Raw genomic sequence first — 24,383 nt, forward strand, 5'->3', positions numbered from 1 at the left:
CATCGCAGTGAGATGAGGACGCGAGGAGCCACCGATACATTGTCTGTGTCAGACAGTGTCACTCAAAAGCAGCCCCATCCCGACCAGCAAAGTTCAGTACTAAATATATACAGTCCAAAAAACGTGATAGGCTTTCGTCATTATTTGAGTAGGGGAAACAAGTTAAATAAATAATTAAAGACACCCGGCCGGACCTACAAACACGAACAACGACACGCAGTGGAACAATGCAGGAATTTAAGTTTCCCCAATGGCATGTAGCCAATTGGTTACTAAAGGCAACCGATTTCAAACAAACCCTTCTTTCTGGTCCCAGCGCGTCAACAAGCCCTGACTGTGTCTACTAGGTCATATTTACATTTTGCTTCAACACGGCTGCGTTTTTTCAGTCTGTGAAGGAAGGCGCTTGTTCATTCAAAAAACCAACTATAGTGAAGCCCTTCATTTATAAGCAGAATGACCTCGCCTTTATCCATGTTGAAGAAACAAAAGCGCGTTGCTTTACCGGGACCCAGCGGGTGAGCTTTATAAGGTTAAGGTTTTTTAAGGTTCAGGCTACGGCTGGTTCTGTATGGCTGCAGACCATAGAGAGATCAATAATAACTATGAGCCTGCCTGCCAAGAAGAGATCAATAATGTCTGTAATGTAATCTATATTTGAAGCTGGCTATCTTTGTTCGACAGGGCGCTGGGCAGCGATGCATATAGGGGACAGCTGTTCCCAGGTAGGCTTACATGTATAACAGTCTGTACATCGTGTTTTTCTGTGTGTCTGATTCTAAACTACTAAACAAGTAGTTTAATTTGGTAATTGTACAACAAGGCCTAATTGATTAAAATGGAAAAGGCGAAAAAAAGGTATTCATAGATAGTTCATAGTCATTGTATTGCAATATTATTCCCCAAGGGATATATATATATATATATATATATATATATATATATATATATAAATACTTAAAACAGAGCTACGTGACATTAATCACCAAATGAATACATCATAATGTAGAAGTCTGATGTTGTCCACCAGAAGGTCCGCCCAGTGACCTTGAGCTCCTGTCCTCCATGATGCAGAGATTGACTCAGCTTGAAGCGACGGTCAAGAGCCAAGCAAAGGAGCTGGAGAACAAGGTGAGCCCTTATCTGATCCCCCAAGAGACATGTCTGAACTGATTAAATCAATTCAGTAAAAAAATCGATTTATTTTTCATTGCTTTTGCACCATAAAACTTAATAAACCATTGCCTGATCCAAGTGCTTTTTATCATTGCTTAATACACTTTCTCAACTGTTTCCCTTTAATTCTTTATCATCCAAAGGAGAAAAAGATCACAATTCTGGAGAGAAAATTAAACCTCACAGGTAATTATCTATGGAGGATTCTACTGATGGCAGTAAAAAGCTTATGAGCATGGTTAAGTTTGCAAGGTGCCAAAAGAACTAACTCAATTTGGCTTAATCTCTGAATTAATATCTGAAATTAGAGCCAAAGAAAGTTGTGGCTGACCAAGAGGATCTTATGAAGACCTGTCGCCGGCTCCACACTCAAGTGACTGAAATGGAGGTACTTCCATCGACGATCGGAGAAGTACAATACAAGGAACCCATAGTCTCAACACCACTGGAACCATAACAACGTCAACCAATAAGAGCACTTCTGTTCTGGGCAGAACTTCCTCATCGACTACGGTCTGATGTGGGTGGGAGACGGAGAGGAGGGCGAGGAAACACTCCAGCTGGGGGTGGAGGAAGCGGAGCAGGAACAGTCCCTGGGCACAGAGAGAACCCTTTGGCACCCAGGTTGTTCAACCGGTTCAATACAATCATATGTTGAAGCTTTAAATGTGCTGAATTTAAGATTTAAGAGTTGTAAAAGCAATATTTCCCTATAGATATATGTCTACATCTATATAGATATATCTATATCGCTGTATATATATGTGAATATGTGTATATATATCTATATATATAGACATTATAGATATAGATATTTAGTTAATGGCCATTAGCTATCGGACCATTCTCTCTTCCAGACACCTCAGTCGCCAGCTTCCAGGTGAACTTTGACCTGCTCTTGCAGAACGTCAGGCAGCTAAACCTCCTGGCCAGGGAAGGGGAGTCCTTTGTTCAGCCCACGGCCATGGGAGCTCAGCTGGCTACAAGGGAACCCATTCAGCTGCGGCTGTACAGCAATGGCATCCTGATGTTCGAGGGCCCTTTCCGCTCTCACCGGGAAGCCAGCACTCAGGTAACCTCATTAGCAACCCCAGGCAATTATATTCGAAAATAGATAAGACGGAAATCGATTGTTTCTTTCTTTATTGCTTCGATATTGCTCCCGGCTTCACAGCGGTGCCTGCAAGATCTGATGGATGGATATTTCCCCTCCGAGCTGCAGGAGAGATTCCCTGAAGGAGTGCCTTTCCAAGTGTGTATGCATCTCGAGCCGGACGTTCAAAAAGAGGTTTCTTTGTTGGTTGCGAGATCTAATTCTAATTGTTTAACCTCGTTTCCCCAGGTCCACGACAACCGACACGAGGAGTTCATCGCCAGGCCACTCTTCTCTGGAGAAGGCCTAGCTGTTGGTGCAGTGAGAGACACTATATCCTCTGTCCCTGGTGCGTTCACGGCTCAGCACACTTCACAACCTGCAGAAACATTCTGAACTGGATAAATATTCAGAATTGTCAAAAGGGCTGACTCGACTTGATTTACAGGCAGAAAGTTGACCAAGGACCAGTTTCTGAACAGATTGCCGAAGGTGGTAATAAAGGGTGGTAAGGTGATTGATATCAGGAGCTCTGTCGAGGCTACACTGCAGGTGAGGCTAAAAGGCGGTCTGATAAGAGACTTGAACTGGTTCCCAGATTCACAGCTATTGTATTATGTTCTCACCACTATACACACTTTGTTTTAATCACACACTGAGGGTGCATTAGTGGGCTTTTGTAAATAAGCGTTGACGTTTGTCGGGTGACCTAGAGCCAGGAAGTAATTGAAGCAATGTAAACAGTTGCATCAGCGTGCTGCTCATGTTCCTTCTACTACCATGTCGTCGAATGTTGCGCATGTAGATGTTTACAGTTGGCATTAGGCGTCATTGTCGGTAAAGCTCTGGAAACTATGCCTTTTCTTCTAATCAAGTCTTTTACCTCATTTTATCATGTGATCAATGCTTTTTAAAAAGGGTTCATCCAGCGGCCAGAACAGTCCGGTAACCTTCATTGACACTCCAGCACTGAGGGCTATGAATGAGAGGTACTCATCCCTTTATCCAGCTCGTCTTGTTCGAGAAGAGAAGGGCCTTGTCCACCACATATTAGCATAAACACAACAAACTCTCTCACTCAGGCTGGAGATACGTGGCTCCGGTAGTCACCCGTCTGCTGATGACGATGTGGCTACACTGCGGGTCAAGTCTGAAGACGGCAACCACAGTTACATTCTGAAAATGCACATCTCAGAAACCATAGGACACCTGCGCCGGTACCTGGAGAAACACAGGTGAGGCTGACCATATCGAAGCAGAGGACACTTATCTTTAGTCTTATCGTTATCGGTTATTTGTACTGAAATAATGAACGCATGCAATGATGAAGCGATGACCGCCAGGTGTAAACAGAAGGCTTTCCTCGTCTCCTGTGTTGCAGAGGGAAAGGTGTTCCTGAATATGACGTCTTCAGTGTGTTCCCACGGCGCTGCTACAGTGATGAAACCCTGACACTTGCATGTTGTGGGCTTACGCCAAGTGCTACTCTGCTGTTGAGACCTCAGAAAACCTCTTCCCCAAAGTACTGATCCCTCCAATTCAGCAAAGCTAAAGATTGCAAAATGAACCGTCACTGACAAAAACTATGTTTAAGTCCATGGTGGTCAAAACTACAAGCAAGCTGGAATTATGGTTTTCCTACCAGAATAGTTTTTAATAAAGTCTTTATTTCTAAGTTTCGAGTCAAGGGCAACCATATGAAAATATAAACATCTCTTCCATTTGACAAACATTAGAAATGGTAAGGCATGTGGTAGCAGACTGCAAAACAAATAAAACAAATGTTAGCTAGCCAACACTGTTAAGGCTCCTCAATAGATCCTGTGCTTGATATCAAGTATATTGAATTATAACCAATTACCAGAATAATAAGCAACAACACACAACAAAAAAAGACTAAATCCAAGTGTAGTGTTTATCCTGCCTATACAAAGAGTCGCTATCCTATATAAACCAATTGAAACGTAAACGCTGAGTGACATCCTCTAGATAGGGCTGAGTCTACCTAGAATCACAGGATGTAGCTGCTCTTACACAGTTCATGTTTCTACAAAGAACAGTGAACAGGCCCCTTCAGGCCTCGGGATAGCCCTGGAGTATTTGTTACAATCACAGTCTGGGAATGTACTGATTATTATGTTTGCTGATACACCAAAAAGGTGGGAGATTAAAGAGTTAACGGCCAATTGCGCTTTAAAGTCTAAATTAATTGAATTTAGAAACATCACAAGCAGTGGCATGCTTTGGATGAATTCACTCAAAACACGGCCTTACTTTGGAAGAACACACACTTAATTCAAGGAGAAAATACCTCTGCTAAAATGTTCTTTCTTGAAAACTCCCAGCACTGCTACCGTCGTCTGTAATACTACACCGTCCGCCATCTTCAATAATGGCATAAAATGTAACCATTCCAGTTTAATGCACTCAAAAACAAAAAACACGTTAGCTCCAGTTGATTGTCAACCACGTCCTGTTTTCCCCTCCAAGAGAGAAAGTAAGATATTAATAAGTTATACCTACGGGGATAGTTAGTGATATAAGAAGACAAAAATCGATACATCCTTGACAAAAAAAATAAAACTTTTTCGGCAAGCGTAATAAAACCATCCAACAGAAAGAAAAACACACGGGGCACTGACGCATCCGTCACGAGCGCTCAGTTCCTTCCATTAACAAGAGGTCGGACTGAAACGATTATCTGTGGGACGAGTCCCACACCACCGGGACCCTCCAGAAAAACACGTGTTGGAGCACAGCTCGGGGCCGAGAAAAAAAAAACACTGTTAAAAAAGGGGTTACCGGTGCGCGTCCAGAGTTCATTCATAACGGCTCACTGGAGGGCGGTCATTGGGTGGTGCAGTTCTCGCCCATGTCCTGGGCGTAGCGATCGGAGACGGTGGTGCGTAGCTCCTCCACGTCCCGGCGGAGCTGCTTCGCCTCGACCAGCTTCTTCTGCAACACCTCCGGGCTCAGCCAGTCCTCCAGCTGCTCTCCCGCCGCGGGGGGGCCTGGGGCAGAGCAGCAGGACCACCACAGAGTCATCGTCACAGCGAGGGGTGTGCACGGGTACACGGGTAACCCGGCGAGTAAATCATAACCGTTTAGGAACGATAAGTAAACGAAAACGCGCCATTGTTTCAACGGGATTCGCGACGGTCCATACTTTCAACATTAAGTTTACATATTTATAATTTGAAATTCGTCCCAGCCTTTATACCACGGATACTCTAGGGTCTATAGCATATAACCGCATTTTCTGATTACAGTTTAATGTAACAGTGAGATGACAACATCCTAATTAACAACGCGACTGCAAATTAGCCGCACGGAGATAACCATGCCAACCGGTCAAGCAACTTTTCTTTTCACGATCATTCTGCCCGCGCTTCCGCCATGTTGATAAACCAATAATCCCCTTATAAAAAAATACAAAAATCATTAATTAATAAAAGAAAACGGTTAACCGTGTACACGAAAAAAAAAAGAAAAAAAAGGGGTTGTGTAACCGTTTACAATTCTTGGTGACCGTTCACACCCCTAGTCACAACGTCTAGACCAGGGCTTCCCCGACTGTCTCCGTGTCAGAGTCTTAACACAGAACATAGTACCTGACCAGGGGCTTCCCACACCGTGTCCATGCCGCGACCACGACTTACCCGTGGCCCTGGACCCTCCGCCCATTAGCTTGCAGTGACATAAGCGACACAATATCACCAAAACACTTCATAAAAGGGTCTGGGAGGCGACGCCCGTCGCGACCCAACCAGCGCTGCTCACCCGCGATGCCCAGCAGGAGCGAGAGGTTGGGGTCCTGGCCCTGGGAGCGCTGAGTCAGCACGTTGCACAGCGAGCGCAGGTCGCCCAGGCACGAGGACATCTCGCCGTGCAGGCGCTGCGTGAGGCGGGCCGCCGCGGGCTGCGGGCCCGACGAGGCCCGCCGCTTCCACTCGCCGTCCGCCGTCCTCTCCTGCAGCGTGAGGTTCTGCTCCATCAGGTCCTGGTTCTGGACGCAGAGCTGGAGGCGGGGGAAAGAGGACGTCGACGGGGTTAACGGGAACGCGTTCGCCACTTTCTTTTTTAGTTCCGACGTGTGGTGGCGGGGAGACCGCGGCGAACCGAAAAGGGGTTCTCTTGACCCGAGCGGGGGGGGGGGGGGGGGGTTCGAGCTCGCAGCTCACCTCCTTCATGGCGGCGCGGAGCTCTAGCAGGCTCCGTTCCTTGGAGAACACCTCCTCTCGGAGCGCCTGGGAGCCGCCGTCCTCCTGAGACACCTGCTCCTCTAGAGCCTTGATGAAAACACACCAACACCAAGCACACACGAAATGAACCAAAACCATCCTGACTGGGCCGCGCGATGGTGACAACGTCAAGCAACACACGCTGAGTCAGTCAGTACCCGAAGCTGGGATCCGAGCTGTTCCATCATCCGGTGCTGCTTCTCTATGACCTGCGGAGAGAGGATGTTACGACACTTGCCACACAATGATTCCGTTTCTCGTAATGTTAAACGCACCCAAAAACTAAAACACGTTAGCTCCAGTTGATTGTCAACCACGTCCCGTTTTCCCCTCCAAGAGAGAAAGTAAGATATTAAGAAGTTATACCTACGGGGATAGTTAGTGATATAAAGAAGACAAGAAAGAAGACACTGACGACGTTGGTTCCTTCCATTTACAAGAGGTTGGACTGAAACGATCTAATCGTTTATCACCTTAATCGTTAGCTGTGGGGCGAGTTCCAAACCACCGAGACACTCCAGAAAAAAAAACTCGTGTTGGAGCTCGGCTCGGGCCGAGAGAACAAACAACGTTAAAAAGGGTAACAGAAGAGAGCGGAACAACCACCTTCTTGAGCCTCTGCTGCTCGTCCCTCAGGACGCCGTTCTCCGCCCGGAGCGTCTCGGCGTCCAGGGAAGGCAGTCGGGCCCCGTCCTCCAGTCCCTCCTGCACCCGCTCCTGCAGACTAAAACCGCACACAGGGGGCAGACGGGGGTCAGATCCACCCCGTGCACTGACCTCGAGCGCCCTGGACCCCCGCGGAGGGAGTCCGTCCGTCCGTGGGTGGGTGGGTGGGTGAGGGGAGCGTACCTGGTGACGGTGGTCAGAAGCTCCCGCTCCTTGCGCCGCTGGTCCTCCAGCAGCGCGTCCTTCTCCCGGGCGTGGGACCGGGCCTCCTCCAGGCTCACCCCCAGCTCCCGGAGCCGGGCCTGCAGCTGGGCCGCCTTCTCCTCCGTCTGCAGCAGCTGGGGACCCAACACACATGAACCCAGTCAGTCGCCGGGACGCAGCGGTTCCCGCTGCAGTGCGCTATAACCCCAGTGTTGGGAGTGTCGTGTTGTGTTGTTGTTCTTCTGAGTGCACACAGTGCTCCCCGCAGAGCGCAGTGCTTGATACCAGTGGCGGCACGCTCAGTTCCCCGCTCAATCCCATGAGGCATAGTGGTTTCATTGTCCTTACGAGTCACACAATGGCCGTCATTGTTTGACGGCTCGTTTTATGCGACCGTAACCGGTCACGCCGGAGGATTGACGACACCGTCTGCTGAAGCCCCAGTCCGGCCGCAGTCCGGTGAAGCAGCGCAACGGGCCGCGTCCCTTCAGGGCGAGCGCAGGCTCTGGCGGCGAGCGGACCGGCCTCCTCACCTCTTTGTTCTGGCTCTGGTAGTCCTCCATGGTGGGCAGGTCCGCGAGGTAGCGCTCCAGGGTCTCGATGCGCTGCTGCTTCTCTCGGTTCTGCTCCGCCTCCTTCTGGCACTTCTTCTTCAGGTTGTTGATGTGCTTGTCTCGACTGCGGATCTGCAAAAAAAAAGAGAAGGGATTCACACGCGCGTAGGAAAGAACGGGGGTCAATGACGACGAAGGTTATGACCGATCTGAACCGATAAATCCCGACCGCCGCGACCGCTCACCCTCTCCTCCTGCTTCCTCAGCTCCTCGCCGTGCCTCTCGCCGCTCTCCCTCAACGCGTCCGTCAGGTGCCGCGTCTCCGCCTCCACGCCGCCCAGTCGGCGCTCCGCCTCCGCCTGCTCCATGGCGGCGCAGTCGGCCCGCTCGGCAAACTGAGCCCGGAGGAAGGCGTTCTCCCGCTGGGCCTCCTGGGAGCGGGGGAAGCACAGTCGGCTCGTTAGGAACCCGTCACGCCGTCACACCCCCCCCCCTCCCCGTCCCCGTCCCTCCCGGCGAGACGCACGCCACCCACCTGCAGCCGGAGCATGCACACGTCGGCGTAGGGGGCCCCTCGGCCCAGGAGGGCCCCGTGGACCTGCAGCTCGCTGTCCCGAAGGCGCTGCTCCAGCTGGACCATGTGCTGCTTCTGCCTGCAGCCCAGACGGGTCACAGGGTTTGTTAAGAGCCACGCAGCACGCCGGCGGACATTTTGGATCACGCCGTCGACGGCGTGAACCGCGGTCGACGCTCTCACCTCTCGATCAGGATCTCCTTCTCCTTCAGCAGCCCCTCGTTGGCTTTGACCAGAGTCTCCCACTTCGCGGCCTCAGGGTGCAGGGGAGCGGAGTACAACGAAGGGTACGGGACATTGATGCCCAGCCCAGAGGACATTAACTATGGACGCAAGCAGAAGACGTGCTTTTGGTTAGAAAATACCTAGTGATTATTTTCCCCAATGCATTTTCGGTGTGCCTTCGTTAGGGCTTTGACTCCGAACTTCGTTTTTCGAATATCAAAAAATAAATCAAAATTCAAAGGAATTTTAGGCAGCCCTTAATATTGGAACCTGTTATGGGCAGGCCAAGAGGGAGAGACGTCGGAGAACCCCACGCAGTCTATTCATAATGTTGTAATGACCACGGAAGAGGCAGTGAATGGAGTATTGATTAGACAGCGATTTATTAGAAACCTAATAAACCGTTGGAACACGCAAGATCGGTAACCATAGCAACGCGATAAACAATACCTCGCGAAGCCCAATGCATGTCTTACTGAAGGCATTTAATGGTCAAAATATTATTAATAAATATTTGAATATATTCGAATATTAATTTCAATTAACAAACAAACTTCGAATATGATTTTTGGGCAAAAGTCAAAGCCCTAGTCTTCGTTCGCTCACCTGCATTTGTTCCACCTGCAGTCGCAGGCTCTCCAGCTGCTGCTTGTGCTGCTGCTGCTGGTGACAGCTGGACAGGGCGCTGCACGCGTCCTGAAGGCTCTGCGCTTCGTAGGCGTTGGCCGCCGCCGCCGCCGCGTGCTCCCTCTGCAGAGCCTGTGCCTGCAGAGGGCCCAGGGAAATGGGGTAAAGGCCCGCCGGGCCGGCCGCCCCGGCCTGGCCGGCCCTGCAGGCCTCCGGGAGCGCTTTGTAAGAGTTCTCCAGGCTGCCTTTGTAGGCCTCCGTGCCGCGGCCGTGGGACTGCATCCTGAGCCTCCCGTCGGGACACATCCCGCCCGTCAGGGCCGTCTGGTTGAGCGTGGGCTCCACCGAGGGGGTGTCGAACCTCTGGCTCTCGTCGAAGCGGGTGTGCTCCCCCGAGGGGAAGAGCGAGTGGTCCAGTCCGTTGACGAGGCTGCGGAACCTGCTCAGGCAGTCGGGCTTGGGCCCCGCGGGGTCCCCCCCCCCCCCGCCGCCGCCGCCCTGAGCGTCCAAGTTTGGCGAGGAGGCGGACTTGGAGAGCGAGGAGGACTTGGAGTTGGAGCTGGAGCTGCTGGAGGTCCTGGAGGCCGAGGAGGTCCTGTGGAGCTCAGCGCTGGCCTGGGGCTCCTCCAGGGCGCGGAGGTGGGGCTCGGCGGCCGTGGAGGGCATGACATGCGCGGTGGGGATGGGAATCTGACTGCGGATGGGCTGGAAGGAAGAGGCGCCGCTGCCGACCCTGCAGAAATCTGAGGGCGACGTAGTGAGACAAATCGACGGTTAAAAAAAAACGACCCAGGAGTTGAGATCCTTTGCCGTGAGATCCAGATGTTGCATGCTATGTAAGGCAGAGGTGTATAGTAACGTTGTATTCAGGCAGGGTAACCTTGCTTTTGATTAAGAGTTGCTATTAAGAGGCTATTATTGGTTAACATCATGTGACTGAACCATAGCAGGAAAGACCAAAAATAGAATTGAGCAATACCTTCAAAAACATGTTTACTTGGTGGTGTTTTAACGGAATACACTTATGTAAATTAAATAAATATTAATACTTGGAAAGATATCAATCTTAAAAGCATTACGGGAACAGACTTGTGTGATGTTTATATATACACCATTGTAAATAGGCAATTATTTGGTATACAGTTCTCTCCCTCGGGCAATGCAATTCAACTATCAGAGTGGCATGCTGCGTTCATGGATTGAGTTGACCCTAATGCCGCTTTTCCACTGCATGGTACCAGCTCGACACGACTCGACTCGACTCAGCTCGCATTTTTTGCGTTTCCACCGCGAAAACATGGTACCTGGTACCTGAAGTGGCTGCTTTTTCTAGTACCGCCTCGCTCTAGGTTCCAAGCGAGCTGAGCCGATGCTAAAAGGTGACGTCGGCAGACGGCCGGCCACTGATTGGCCAGAGAGTGTGACGAAGTCACGAGAGCGACATGGCAACCATGCTGGTAACAGCCATAGCAGCGCCGCAGCCAACATATATTCCACTTCTTCAACTTCTTCAACATGCCAGCTAATAATAGTAATGTTATCGATGTCCTCCATTGTTGTTATGTGGGTTCTGTCCATGTGTGGGTTGCGTAGGTCTTGTTTGCGTCGCGTACACAAATACGTCACGGCCCTTTGGCTCAGCCGACCCCGCCCACGTCCAGGAGGTACTATTTGCGGTGGAAAAGCACCCGTGCTGCTACCGTGTCGAGTCGTGTCGAGTCGTGTCGAGTCGAGCTACATGTGTGGTGGAAAAGCTGCATTATTGTGGCCATTGCTATATGAGGTTTCATGCCGTTATACAATAGTGTATATACTTTGTCAGAAGTACAGAGGGGAAATGAACTGCTATTAGTTCAGCAAGAAGGTACTCTGTCCCACATTTTCCTGCATTTAAGCATACCGAAATATAACCATCTGAGCAACAACAGCAAAAATAGACTCTACGTCACTCTGCATCACAACAAGGCGATGTTTTGATGCTGGCAATTAAACGACTTCTAAAAAGACATTGAAAAAAGGTTACCCGATTTCTTGACAACCAACAAGGATGGCCAAGCACGCACCCTCATATTAACAGACACACACTTATAGTCACGCTTTGTCAAAGATTGACAGGACCTTGGTTAGAGGCAAGAGCAGAAAACATCCACTGCACATCTTGACAGTCGACAAAACAAAACCATGTGACATAAACGTTGGTTGAAGAGAACAGCAACAAACCTGAGTGTCACTCTGCATTCAATCCACCGCAACAAACTCGTTAGCTGGGGCATGTCTTCACAGCTGAGCCAAGCCAAACATCCACGCGCTTCAACCCCGACCAAATGTCCCCCTTCTGCATTTCTTTACACTGCGAAGAATTTACTATGGACCAAAGACCCGACAGCGGAGCGGTAGGCCGCTGCCCTGTGCCCAAAGACGTATTGTCCGGTGGTTTGACTGAACCCCATCTGTACCCAGAGTGGAGCAAACAGGCACACGGGAAAGGTTAGTGGTATTTATAGCCCACCTCTCAAGTTACAGGGGTGATCTGTGGGAGCCGCTTATTTAAGCACCTTGCCTCCACCCACTGTGTCACACATCACACGTGTGTACGGCCAAAAACAACGGCTGAACCAAGGAGGTGCAGTGCCGTTCGTCAGGTTGAACCAAAACAACAGCCGCCACTTGTAAGGTGGAAAACTTTCCGAGAATCAACAGAACTCCATAGGTTATAACTGGCACGGTATTTTTGGCAGCCATACACGAGCTGTTATGATCTGATCGAGATGAGTAAGGTGCCTCCAGGCTCCACTGATTCATAGCTGGCTGGAACAAGTCTAAACTAACTCTGACGGAGAGCGAAAACCCTTTGGAAGCATTCATCTTTCATACTCTCCCTCCACCACTAACTAAATAAGCGCAGCAATCCTATACAATCTGGATAGTTAATCCTACATTAGCTTGATAGTCTTAGCTAGCTATTACCTCAGGCTACCGAACTGACTCAAACTATATGTTCGCCTGTATTTTAATTAAATATGAAAGCAGGTTGGATCTCATACAGGTTTGTCAGGAACTATTACCTCTCACGGTGCCAGTGTCATTATTTGATGATAGCCAAGCTCCATCGCATGCAGAGGATTTCCACTCAGGGTCAACCAGCCCTCCTGATTTTCCATGTGGCCACCTCACGTTGCCTCCTACCTCCTAATTAGATCCAGCACCAACACACTGTGGCCAAGCCTTGAGGCATATTTGGCCGGGAATATAATCTGCTGCTTCAAATCTTCTGGGCATCAAATGATCTTGAACACATCTCTTCACTCTATATATAGTCGGGGAGAACAACACGCAGAAGAAGGGACGAACCCGTACTCAATCACAGGACAGAAAAAAGCATAATTTCTGCAAAAACATCTGCCAACAAAGATTCCAGGGACTCCATAATTAGACGTTTAAAGTGGCTGAAACCTCTCCTCGTTTCTCAGTCAGTTTAACACTGATCTTTACAGTTAGTACTTTTTCTGAGTTTTTAAACACCCGATTTTTACAGGAAATGAAATATATGGAGAGCCCTTATGAGAAACGTCCTCCATTCAAGTAGACGTACAATGTATTAAAGTAAATAAACGACATCATGTTGAAATCCATGACTCCATAGCGCTCAGACCACCGTACTTCTATTCCAAAGCATATATGTAAGCAGTCAAGTGTAAAAGGAGCATCATCCACAGGAAGGACACTGTAAACCCCCGTGACGTAACACATAGTGCAGGGAGCGAGGAAGAGAGGCGTCACCTTCTGTGCCGTCAGATGCCAAGGCTCCACCGCCAGTGTCCGCACTGTCTGCCGTTCCGGGCGGACGGCCAAATCGACTCTGGAACTTCTCCGACACAGCTGGTGTCTGCCACTCCATGTCGGGGGAACCTGACCAACATGTATTTATGTAATATTAAGCCCTGTAAACAGTGCACCATCCACCCGGCCCCCACGCAGCCTAATCCATGTATAAGTTTGCCATTCCCCTCCCCCCCCTTTATTTGTTAGATTAGAATACCTTGATATTTTTGCAAATCCTCACTTGTTTAGAGAACATAAGGATAATAATAATAATAATAATAATAATAATAATCGAATTCTCCTACATTTCCCAACCAGTTTGAGCAAGTCAGTGCAGGTTGTTGATAATGTTTGGTTACAAGAGGCAGGGATCTTCTAGTCAACCTGCTCTTTGCTATAGACTTAACCTTTAAGGTCTCATCCTAAAACTATCCTGACTCATGATAATCGTAAAATAAACAGCACTGGCCTCATTCAGGGAAGATTTCTTCAACTTATTGAACTTATCATGATACTGAAGACAACTATCAATGTTTTTCCATACCCCACACAATGGACCATGAATGCTTGTCTTATTGATAACCATACCGACTAATCGTTCTAATTGATGACCAGTAACCAGGTATAGCTAGCTGGTTCGCTTATTTTTTGTGATCAATTACCAGGTTTAGAAAACTAGTTCACCTAATCCTTATTCATGGCCATTTACCAGGTATAGCTAGCTACTACTAGTTCACATAAGTTACGTTTCATATCACGTCCGTTTTCAATTGCCTACCTAAACAAAGCTAAAACCTTGACTTAAAACATTCAGTTAAAGTAACTTACCAACACTGGTAGAAAAACTAACTTAACAGCTAGACACGTTACAAAAGAAAACACAAAACAAGTGTTCCCAACGTTAAGTGACTTAACGTTACGGTCGGCTCCTCAAGTTAACTTTAACATTTCGTTACCAATTCGAGTTAACTTCAATTGAAACAATAAACTATTTCTACATAAGAAATGTACTATACCTTTTAGAACATACACATAGATGACCAGGGTTTTAATAAAATGTCGAAAAGAGCTGTGATGTTGGCGAGATGTCCGTCCAGATGGGCTAGTAACCAACAGCTATTCAGCGCATGCGTGCTATTCTGACCAAACGAGCGCTTGTTTCGCAGCTCGGCGATCCCCGTTAAATGGCCATTAGTGTAATGACTTGTTTTTTTAAATATTTTTTTTATTTGCGTGTCAAATAATTAAAAACAAACATTGGTTCTAGTAATAGTCCAGGATTATATGTTTTAGATAAAATATATATACATGTTTGTATTTCCTGTGTCATTGGACGACTATACGGTAATTTGCTATAACTCTATACCAACAAAACAAGTGTACCCAGTGATAGATCCCAAATTCAAAGTTCCGTCCACAGTGCACGCTAACTTCGACCTTTTCAAAATAAAAGACTTTTGTCAATATCTGTCAGAGTAGGACTACAACCATGGATGTCTTAGAACGAGGACTACAGTACCAAAGTCAGTTGATCGAGGCTGCAGCCCTATGTTTATGTTCTATCCGCGATGCCTCAAACAAAAGTCCATTCAGCAGGAAGGGCCCCTCACACAACGATTAACAGAAACAAATTAATTTAAACAGGGTGCAAATGTAAGTTTAGAAATCAGTTTACATCTGGTCCATCGAATACCATTTAATTATTACTTTTGATTTAATTAAATACATTTTAGGTAACATTAACATTCCTGCAGTCGCGAGATACAGCAGGTAGGAACGGAATAAGATGGTTAGTGTAGGAATCCAGAAAAACACTTACATACGCTATATTCGTAACCGATAATCAAAACCAACGCGTTACTCCTTCCACGTTAGTCCATATTCTGTGGGAGGTTCAGTATAACTCTGGGTAACGACAGACGTCTGAACACATGCTGCTTGTGATAAATCCATCATATTCAATGGGATTGACTTGACAACATTCATTGTGGACCCAGGCGAGTGCTGTGTTTTTGTACGTAGCCTGTAATGTAGGAATCCTATCGGCAGTGTCTGTGTTGTTAAGCTCGTACTCAGCTGCTCGTTCCAGGCGTTTTCCTCTAAAGACAGAACGCCTGGAACGAGATTCTGCAAATGAGCGTTATTGGCGAGAGAGGGGCGGGACTTTCAGTTACACCATGGGTGCGAGAGAAGGAGGAACTTTCGAATCAAGTAAATCTGTTTCCGTTACATGTTTCAGATTTTGCCTTGTCCAGATTTTTGTGAAAACGCTTTATTAACTCTCCTTGTCACTGTTGTAATGCTTGTCAGGATCTCGGTCTTCTCGCTCCGGTTGGCAGGGCGCCTGTTAGCTGGTGTACAATGCTTGGGAATTTACAGACCAGAACTCTCGTTGCGGTAGACCGGTATAACGCTATAGTTCAGGATCATCTCTCAGCCTAAGCTAGTATGCTAACTCTGATGCGTTCTCTGGTAGACCCCAGTACTTTAAAGGCCTGGCAGATAGGTGGCTAGCCTTTCTAGCACAACACCTGATACTGATGTGTTTACATTTGGGGTCTTTTTTTAATCGATTCACTAACTGAAACTCAGTTGTAGATGCTCGACTTTTCTCGTGGATCCCGTTAAAGTTAGCGGAACAAGTCCACTATTATGTCTGCGTTTAGTAAACAACAGAGCAAAGTCTGTTCACTAGCTCATGTTACCTTCATGGTTTAATATACTTTATAAAGTAAGATACACGTTATAATTTACTCGGTTTTGTTTCAATGTATGTACGATTTAAACTGGGCACATATATACATGTAAGTAATATGGTGAAATGTCTGAATGTCCTTTTATTATGGTTGTTATACTTGGCCTTTAGTGGATTCATCTTTACACTTTTTGGAACCACGTATCAGTAGTATCGCTTCTGTTCCCTTAATAATTGATTGTCGTCCATCTCAATGAAGACTATGCTCTCGAGGGATTTAGTGTTCCTGCCGTCAGAGGTCTGAGTCCTGGAACCATCAGACCATAGTCTAAATATTATTTTGGAGAGGCCATGTCTGCTGTCAATATCACTAAAGACCTACTGGGCAGACAGATCAGGGTGAGTCAATCAATACACACATCCTGATTTTCCTGATTTGTATCATTTGTTGTATATTATACTAATCGTGAAATATTCTAGTGTGCACATGTTGCAATTGCAATAAATAAGGGCAGTCTCATACTGGCAGAAGTACCTTGAATCAATCCACCGATGAGAATCGAATGTTCTTGAAAGAGAACTGCAATTCCTAATATATACAATCTGCATTCAGGAAAAACGATCATTTTCGCATGTCTTTATAATAAAGCAACAGACCATGTCAGTCGTCTAACTCATTTGCTCAAAGTTGAAGAAAACAAATGACGTGTTTGGTAAAGAGATGCTCTGATTTCCTGCCATCAGGACAAGAGAGCGTTGGGCTTTCAAAGAAACTACCATGTGACTGACCCCTTCATCAAGAGACTGGGTCTGGAGTCGGAGCTTCAGGTGCCAAGCCCTACTGTTCTGCTTGTGTGTGGTTGTTTGTGTGTGCGCGTGTGTGTGCGTGTGTGTCTATCAATTTTATAATACTTGTTGATTGTATTAACAGGGCCACACTGGGTGTGTGAATTGCCTAGAATGGAACGAAAAAGGAGAGTAAGTCAACCCCAAACTATCCATTTGAATGTTTTACTACTTTTGTAATTTCAATTAGTATGAACATTTTTAAAAGATGACTTGGAAGCAATCGCAAATATGTGGTCATCGAGGTTCTAGTATATGTATACTGTATAACGTATGCTAGTATATGTATACTAGAACCACAATAGTCTATATTCATTCAAGACCTTTATTTGTCCCGAGGTAAATCGGTTCTGCCGGTATGGCAATAAAAGTCAACAACACAGGGCGGGACACATACACAAATACACGCATAACATACACATTCACACACATACATACCATGCACATACTTAACATACACAACTTACACACACATATATATATATAACATATGTATGCTCGTCCAAGCTTTGAAGGTCCCTTTATGTCCAACCTTTATGTATGAATGTCCATCCTGGTATTTCTCTTTCTTCCAGCCTGTTGGCTTCAGGCTCAGATGACCAACATGCCATCATCTGGGAACCCTTCAAACACAAAAAGTTAACAACTATGCATACAGGACATGCAGCCAACATCTTCTCGGTGAAGGTGTGGTGGCGCTCGAGTGACATTGACTGGCATGCACTAGATGTCACACAAATATTGCAAAATTCCAACATAATAGCAACGAGTTGGTTTGCATCGTGTGTGTGTGTGTGTGTGTGTGTGTGTGTGTGTGTGTGTGTGTGTGTGTGTGTGTGTGTGTGTGTGTGTGTGTGTGTGTGTGTGTGTGTGTGTGTGTGTGTGTGTGTGTGTGTGTGTGTGTGTGTGTGTGTGCGCGCGTGTGTGCGCGTGCGCGCGGGGCAGTTCCTCCCCCACTCAGGAGACCGGATATTGGTGACGGGCGCCGCCGACACCAAGGTGCACGTTCACGACATCTCCGTCAAGGAAACCATCCACATGTTCTCGGACCACACCAACCGGGTGAAGCGCATCGCCACGGCGCCCATGTGGCCCAACACCTTCTGGAGCGCGGCGGAGGACGGCATCATCAGGTTCCGACAAGCACGCGTCTCACAGGAGCTCACCTGCTTTTAATGACACATAGGAACTCTGCAGACCTTATATATCTCTATATATATATATTCTATATTGTTATTCTATTGCTATTTATTATTATGATTATTATTATGTGTCTATATACCATATATTATTCTTATATTATATAAACGATATATTAATACTATATATTATTATAATATATTTGTTTAATATACGTCTATTGCTGCACTTAGAGACATCATCTGTGGTGGAACCTGGGTTCAAGGGGTGTTGAACCCAGGTTCAACACCGCCGAGGGAGAGAGGGAGAGAGGGAGAGGGGGAGAGAGGGAGAGAGAGGGAGAGAGAGAGGGAGGGAGAGAGAGGGGGAGAGAGAGAGAGAGAGAGAGAGAGAGAGAGAGAGAGAGAGAGAGAGAGAGAGAGAGAGAGAGAGAGAGAGAGAGAGAGAGAGAGAGAGAGAGAGAGAGAGAGAGAGAGAGAGAGAGATTAAACAAATATATTATAATAATAATAAATAAATATATTTGTATCATTATTATATATCTGTAAGCTCTGCACAAGATGGCCTCCTCTATTGCTACTCGTTGTGCCCCCCAGGCAGTACGACCTGAGGGAGAGCAGTAAGCGGTCCGAGGTGCTGATCGACCTGACGGAGTTCTGTGGTCAGCTGGTGGAGGCCAAGTGTCTGGCTGTGAACCCCCGGGACAACAACTACATGGCGGTGGGCGCCAACGGGCCCTTCGTACGGCTGTACGACATCCGGATGATCCACAACTACAGGTCCGCGCGCGCTGATGATTGTCAAAGGAGATGTCTATAAGGGATTAATGTGGCCTCACACATTACTGAATGGAAAGTGCTTGATTTTGTTGATTAATAATGACATATTCATTCTAATACAATGAATACAGTATTATTCACATTTCATGTAAGTTCATAATGTTTGTGTTCACTAACTCAGACAATGAACCTAAACTAGCACTGAACAACAATATATATGGATGACATGTTTTCTATTGGGTTTCTTATGACGTCACACAGAAAGTCCGTAAGTCAGAACACATCGGCTGCAGTGCACACTTTCTGCGACAGGCAAAAGCCCATCCCTGAAGGAGCTGGACAATATTACGTTGCAGGTGTGTCATTGTGATATTGACTTTCTTTCATGGAAAAATGTATGCATTTCTGCATTCAAATTGGTTTGGCATTAAACGCTCCTCGCTTGTGTCCCTTTGACTTCAGGACACATACCAGTGAAACTCCCAGACTATAACAATCGCCTCAGGGTCCTCGTAGCCACTTACGTGACCTTCAGTCCAGATGGCACTGAGTTGCTGGTCAACATGGGCGGGGAACAGGTACCGTTCGTTTACACGATGGACGCAGTACAGTTCAGAGATCACTGCTACTTTCTAACGTGTCTTTTTTTTCTATCTGATATGTCGTTCTAGGTGTATTTATTTGATTTGACATTCAAACAAAGGCCATACACGTACCTTCTTCCACAAAAGTGCCAATCATCAACAGGTATGACACACGATAAGAAAGCCATTGCGTGTGTATGTTGATAATATCTCTGTATATATGGATGTGTTTGTAACTCTGATATCCTAACAGATGTTCCGAAGACAGCCAATGGAGTAACGAATGGTGTCCACCTGCCTGCCAACCACTTACGTTTAGCTCAAGGCAACATCTTTTCTAGGTAAGGATTCTCTGGTTTCAATGTATTGTAGTTACACTCACTGTCTGCCAGACTAGCCGGCAGTGCTATCGGCCTCACAGACGAGTGACTAGATCTGTTTTCGAAAGACCACTTTGATACTAGACAGATATTGTTCTGCAGGCTGTCTGCTGCTGATTCACAGCATCCGACTATGGTTTGACTATGGTTTGACTATGGTTTGACTCTAGCTGGACTATGGTTTGACTCTAGTTTGACTCTAGCTGGACTATGGTTTGACTCTGGTTTGACTCTGGTTTGACTCTGGTTTGACTCTGGTTTGACTCTAGTTTGACTCTAGTTTGACTCTAGTTTGACTCTGGTTTGACTCTGGTTTGATTCTGGTTTGACTCTGGTTTGACTCTGGTTTGACTGAGTGCTGCGCACTCAACACTTCCACAGTTTGGTTGCCCGGTGATGAACTTGCTATGTCGTGTGTAATAACGACGATGACTCTGCTGAATAGGAATCCTGCTTTTTGATCAAGGTGATAATGAATGAAAAAAATAAAAAATAAAAACAATAACTGCTTGGTCTCCAGGTGTGTTGAGCTGCCCCCACACCTGGAGCGGGTGAAGCAGCAGGCCAACGATGCCTTCTCCCAGCAGCACTGGACCCAGGCCATCCAGCTGTACAGCCTGGGGATACACCAGGCCAGCGACAACGCCATGCTGTACGGGAACCGGGCCGCCGCCTACATGAAGCGCAAGTGGTAGGCATCCGGCCGCACGCACGCACACTTTAGTAGTCCCTTCCGAATCTGGACTGGCTAACGCTGTGGCGCGTTCCCTAGGGACGGGGACCACTACGACGCCCTCAGGGACTGCCTGAAGGCCCTCACACTGAACCCTGCCCACCTGAAGGCTCACTTCCGGCTCGCCCGCTGCCTGTTTGAGCTCAAGTACGTGGCGGAGGCGCTGGAGTGCCTGGGCGACTTCAAGGGCAAGTTCCCCGAGCAGGCCCACAGCAGTGCCTGCGACGCCCTGGAGAAGGACATCAAGGCGGCGCTCTTCATCAAGGCCGAGTCAGGTGGGGAAACGGGTTCCCGCGGAACCGGTTACATTGACGTTCAGGTTCCTCATCTGTGCAATTAAAGTGAAACCGGCCATTCTTCATAAGTAATGTTTCATCTTTTTTATTTTTTTATTTTTTGAATACCCCATTCCTCTTTGAACACATTTCCACGGCTTCCTCTGTTAATCAACCCCGGCTGTGTTTCTCGGTCCCAGGCGAGGACAAGAAGGCAAACAGTTCAATCCGTTTCCACTCCACCCCGCGCAAAGAGTCCATCCCGGAGGACGAGGTCGCGTTGAGGGAGCGCAGCTTCGACTACAAGCACCGCTACTGTGGCCACTGCAACACCACCACCGACATCAAAGAGGCCAACTTCTTCGGGAGGTGAGTGAGACTAACCCCTCCAGATCCATCTGTCAGGAGACAGTTACACCCACACGTGCACACAAGGGACTAGTGTCCAAATCGCTGTATGCACAGACGGGGCTGTTGTCTTCCCATGAAGAGGATTGTTGCTCTCTGCTTAAGGCCGTACTCCCATTAAGCATTAGGGTTTAAACAGGCACTTTGCGGGGCTCAAAGCAAATGCCAAAGTGTGGAGACATTTCCGTTGACCTTTCAAAGCAGCACCTGCGAGGTAATAACGGGTTGCAACAGGAGGTTGCCAGAGAAGGGTTAGGAAAAATGTCATGGCTGTTTCTGTGGGGAACTTGTCTTTTACAATGTGTTGGTGGTACCCTGAAGCAACCTCCTGAGCTGACCACGCTGTGCATGTCTTCCCTTGTCTTCACAGTAAGGGCCAATACATTGTGAGTGGCTCTGACGATGGCTCCTTATTCATCTGGGAAAAAGAGACGACTAACCTGGTGCGGATACTGCAAGGGGACGAGTCCATAGTCAACTGCCTGCAGCCCCACCCAAGCTACTGCTTCCTGGCCACCAGTGGCATCGACCCCGTGGTCCGGTTATGGAACCCAAGACCAGAGGTGAACGCAAACCAGCCTTTATATCACTTGTGTTCTTTCTTTTATTTTAAAATCGGACTTAATCTTTTAAGTCTTAAAACCACAAGATAAATAGATAGGTAGCTAGATAGATTTATTAATTTATTTAGTCACATTAATTTAAATAGAAGGATTCCCGGTATTCCCATGAATACAACATATTAACTATTAAATTGTGTTTTCGCTTGTAATCCTTAACAGCAACGGAAGTTACAGCTAACAAAAGTTAATCATGAGAAAAAAAAAAATCTAATGTAATTGGAAGTTGAAAGTCTCTACCTCTACCCTAAAAACAATATGATTTAGTCAAGCTGTTCTCTCCTGTCTCACTGTTCAAGCTGTTCTCTCCTGTCTCACTGTTCAAGCTGTTCTCTCCCTTCATGCGATTCCAGCTGCTCTCTCCCTTTCATCCCGTTGAAGCTGCTCTCTCCTGTCTCACGGTTGAAGCTGCTCTCTCCCTTTCGTCCCGTCGAAGCTGCTCTCTCCCGGGCCTACCGTTCACCCCCTGCGTCCGCTCCGTCCCCCTGCAGGTGGAGGTGGAGAACGGCCGCGTCGTGGAGGACATGGAGGGCGCCGCCCAGGCCAACCAGCGCCGTATGAACGCCGACCCGCTGGACGTGATGCTGCTGAACATGGGGTACCGCATCATGAGGGGCGGCGGGCCCGAGGACTCGGACGACGAGGAGAACTCTGAGGGACAAGTGCAATGCCGGCCGAGCTAAACGCCTCCTCAGTGACATTCTGTGGAATGGAGGGAGGACACAACGCACTCCCTTAGTGTGTGTGTGTGCGTGCGTGCGTGTGTGTGTGTGTTGGCAGGTGTGCGCGCTCACATCGATGGGGAAAAGCACCTAGATATTCTTTATATTTTTTCAATGTTAACTCCTCCCCCATCCCCCCCTTACCCTTGAGCTGAACGAAACTTTGGGTGTTGTCCTATCACAACTCAGCACTATGCACCGCCCAACCCCCCCCCCCCTATTCCCCCCCCCCCCCTATTCCCCCCCCATCCTACGATGGGGGGGGCAATGGGGGGCCCCAAAGCCCCTTCAACAAACTGACCACAACTCAGCTAATCGTCGTCCCTGCAGGTTCCTGTGTTGAGTCGGTGCATAGAAGGCCAGAGACCACCGTAGGGGGAACTATTTTCAGGTTATAGTGGTCATGCTGCCCCCCCCCCCCCCCCCCCCCCCTTTGACCGGATGGGTCAACACTTCTCGTGTTCCTGTCTCTTCTACCGTCGCAGCGAAGGAATCCCAGCGCCCTGCTCAGATGGGCGGCACGGCGACGTCCACGTTTGGAAGCCTGTCGGTGCGCAGTTTGGGTCGTCGGAGGCGGCAGATGCATTGTGGGTTATTGAGTTTGCACACGTTTTTTATGTTGTTTCAACTAAAGAAATGAAAAATTTTCCTTTCCAAAGTTATTGTTCTGTGTAATTTGGTGGCCAAGGAAGAATGTTTCTTTTTTTGGGGGTTCTAACTCAATTTAAACGAACAATTATTCTTAGTCATTGCAAAAAAAAGTTTATAATGATTAACGTTATTTTGTATTAAGTGTTGCCCTATCATGCAGACGTTATTTAATTCAAAATGGGATCTGTTTTTTTGGGCCTTTTGAAGCTTATATTTAAATGTCACTTATATTTAAATGTCACATGAGTTGTCTGGCATATGTTTATTGGTGGCTTGTGTTTTTCCTTTCTTTTCCTTTGTAATTTCAAGTTTGATCTGAAAGCGAACCAAATGCGTTTCATAAGTACTATAAGAAGTATTTCAAAGGGCTTGTCCCGCCTAATAGCCGTTTGGCCCGACCACAACTAGACCTTTGGAAGTCTGACTAATGAGACTTTCCCCGGGCTGTTTTGCTTTTAGGGCTTTTGCTAAAACAATAGCTTGTCGGGCCCCCCTGTCCCTTTCCTGGTTGAACATAAGGATGATTTCTTCATTCGTTGATAAACAAAACTCTAGGCCTCTGTTTCCTTTGTTCGAAATCATTTAAAGATGGTCTGTATATTTTTCTTTCAACGGTCATGTTCAATTATTTGCTGCAAACAAATAAAAGAAGAATACTGTTGAGAACTGCTGTTCTACCCTATCAACAGGACATCAGGGACGCCTTTGTTCCATTGGTGTAGAGTTTCAACATGTGCCCTCTTATTGGTGGCTAACTAGGTTGGCAAGATGCATACCGGGATGTCCTAGCTGTCTGCTCCCTTTCATTTATCAGTGTCTTTTCAGCATTGCTTTCGCTGACTATGAGACTTGGAAACATTCAAGCACACAATACATCATCAGCATGCAAGTAGCACAGTGGGCCAAATTGTGGGGAATTTTGTCACGTGACCCACATTTGTTAATGAGGTGACCCAGCTTGATGAGGAATCGCACTTTTAATGAAAAAGCTATTATTAGTTTTCATTCACACATTTACAACATTTATCACACATCCTTGTAACCAGGCAGTCTTTGGCAAATCATGGAGATGATCGGTAACTGCTTGCAGTAGAGACATCTAAACTCTGAGGCAGATACACCACATTGTTCATATTGATACAGACAACGACAGAAACAGATTACGGGAAATAGATTGTTACACTGGCTCTGCTCAAGACCGTAGAATAGATTAAGTTCAAGTAAAAAAGAAACAACTAATTATATGACAATACAATTAAAAAAATATATATATACACACACAAAATAAATTGAAGACTATCTTATATAGCTAGCTTATGTGATACATATAAGTAAAAGGTGTCTTACTAATGCTGAACATAATTTTTT

At 47.0% G+C, this 24,383-nt stretch overlaps 3 protein-coding genes across 9 annotated transcripts; 2 read left to right on the forward strand and 1 right to left on the reverse strand.

The window, feature by feature from the left end:
• The first annotated feature begins 273 nt into the window (after nucleotides 1-273).
• On the forward strand, nucleotides 274-3,944 carry ubxn11 (UBX domain protein 11). Its single transcript, XM_060053238.1, has 13 exons — nucleotides 274-518; nucleotides 685-725; nucleotides 1,031-1,131; nucleotides 1,320-1,362; nucleotides 1,485-1,564; nucleotides 1,671-1,803; nucleotides 2,034-2,248; nucleotides 2,351-2,428; nucleotides 2,519-2,618; nucleotides 2,718-2,821; nucleotides 3,188-3,258; nucleotides 3,352-3,504; nucleotides 3,651-3,944. Exons 1-13 carry the CDS (start codon nucleotides 457-459, stop codon nucleotides 3,796-3,798), a joined length of 1,329 nt encoding a protein of 442 aa, XP_059909221.1. The 5' UTR covers nucleotides 274-456; the 3' UTR covers nucleotides 3,799-3,944.
• cep85 (centrosomal protein 85) lies at nucleotides 3,917-14,346 on the reverse strand. Of its 3 annotated transcripts, XM_060053169.1 has the most exons (13): nucleotides 14,199-14,346; nucleotides 13,141-13,269; nucleotides 9,340-10,103; nucleotides 8,692-8,831; nucleotides 8,470-8,587; nucleotides 8,180-8,365; nucleotides 7,914-8,066; nucleotides 7,360-7,514; nucleotides 7,117-7,234; nucleotides 6,669-6,719; nucleotides 6,451-6,558; nucleotides 6,050-6,287; nucleotides 3,917-5,280 (listed from the first exon to the last, which is right to left on the reverse strand). In XM_060053169.1, the coding sequence occupies exons 2-13, from the start codon at nucleotides 13,256-13,258 to the stop codon at nucleotides 5,117-5,119; spliced, it is 2,313 nt and encodes a 770-aa protein (XP_059909152.1). In that variant the 5' UTR covers nucleotides 13,259-13,269; nucleotides 14,199-14,346; the 3' UTR covers nucleotides 3,917-5,116. The 3 variants fall into 3 exon arrangements, with proteins under 3 accessions (XP_059909152.1, XP_059909153.1, XP_059909154.1); XM_060053170.1 differs by lacking the exon at nucleotides 14,199-14,346 and having other exon boundaries at nucleotides 13,141-13,314; XM_060053171.1 differs by lacking the exons at nucleotides 13,141-13,269; nucleotides 14,199-14,346 and adding an exon at nucleotides 11,581-13,070.
• A 322-nt stretch (nucleotides 14,347-14,668) lies between these two features.
• Nucleotides 14,669-23,674, forward strand: wdtc1 (WD and tetratricopeptide repeats 1). Of its 5 annotated transcripts, none has more exons than XM_060053183.1 (16): nucleotides 14,669-14,835; nucleotides 16,137-16,276; nucleotides 16,622-16,705; nucleotides 16,809-16,855; nucleotides 17,299-17,410; nucleotides 17,669-17,856; nucleotides 18,460-18,642; nucleotides 18,904-18,998; nucleotides 19,105-19,220; nucleotides 19,314-19,389; nucleotides 19,480-19,567; nucleotides 20,127-20,297; nucleotides 20,379-20,614; nucleotides 20,815-20,983; nucleotides 21,393-21,585; nucleotides 22,134-23,674. In XM_060053183.1, exons 2-16 carry the CDS (start codon nucleotides 16,229-16,231, stop codon nucleotides 22,323-22,325), a joined length of 1,998 nt encoding a protein of 665 aa, XP_059909166.1. In that variant the 5' UTR covers nucleotides 14,669-14,835; nucleotides 16,137-16,228; the 3' UTR covers nucleotides 22,326-23,674. The 5 variants fall into 5 exon arrangements, with proteins under 5 accessions (XP_059909166.1, XP_059909167.1, XP_059909164.1 ...); XM_060053184.1 differs by lacking the exon at nucleotides 14,669-14,835 and adding an exon at nucleotides 14,873-15,196; XM_060053181.1 differs by lacking the exon at nucleotides 14,669-14,835 and adding an exon at nucleotides 14,873-15,179.
• Nucleotides 23,675-24,383: the final 709 nt, after the last annotated feature.

Source organism: Gadus macrocephalus, chromosome 6, assembly GCF_031168955.1.
Source record: "Gadus macrocephalus chromosome 6, ASM3116895v1".
Lineage (NCBI taxonomy): Eukaryota > Metazoa > Chordata > Actinopteri > Gadiformes > Gadidae > Gadus > Gadus macrocephalus.

Excerpts from the sequence above, each read along its gene's own strand:
- wdtc1 (XM_060053183.1), top strand. The coding sequence starts at position 16,229 with ATGTCTGCTGTCAATATCACTAAAGACCTACTGGGCAGACAGATCAGG. Across the intron at positions 16,856-17,298 it reads GAATGGAACGAAAAAGGAGA|CCTGTTGGCTTCAGGCTCAG; the intron begins GTAAGTCAACCC and ends TCTTTCTTCCAG. Across the intron at positions 17,411-17,668 it reads CCAACATCTTCTCGGTGAAG|TTCCTCCCCCACTCAGGAGA; the intron begins GTGTGGTGGCGC and ends CGCGCGGGGCAG.
- cep85 (XM_060053169.1), bottom strand. The coding sequence starts at position 13,258 with ATGGAGTGGCAGACACCAGCTGTGTCGGAGAAGTTCCAGAGTCGATTT. Across the intron at positions 7,235-7,359 it reads CTTCTGACCACCGTCACCAG|TCTGCAGGAGCGGGTGCAGG; the intron begins GTACGCTCCCCT and ends GTGCGGTTTTAG. Across the intron at positions 6,720-7,116 it reads AGCAGCAGAGGCTCAAGAAG|GTCATAGAGAAGCAGCACCG; the intron begins GTGGTTGTTCCG and ends CTCTCTCCGCAG.
- ubxn11 (XM_060053238.1), top strand. The coding sequence starts at position 457 with ATGACCTCGCCTTTATCCATGTTGAAGAAACAAAAGCGCGTTGCTTTA. Across the intron at positions 519-684 it reads GCTTTACCGGGACCCAGCGG|GGCGCTGGGCAGCGATGCAT; the intron begins GTGAGCTTTATA and ends TTTGTTCGACAG. Across the intron at positions 3,259-3,351 it reads CTGAGGGCTATGAATGAGAG|GCTGGAGATACGTGGCTCCG; the intron begins GTACTCATCCCT and ends TCTCTCACTCAG.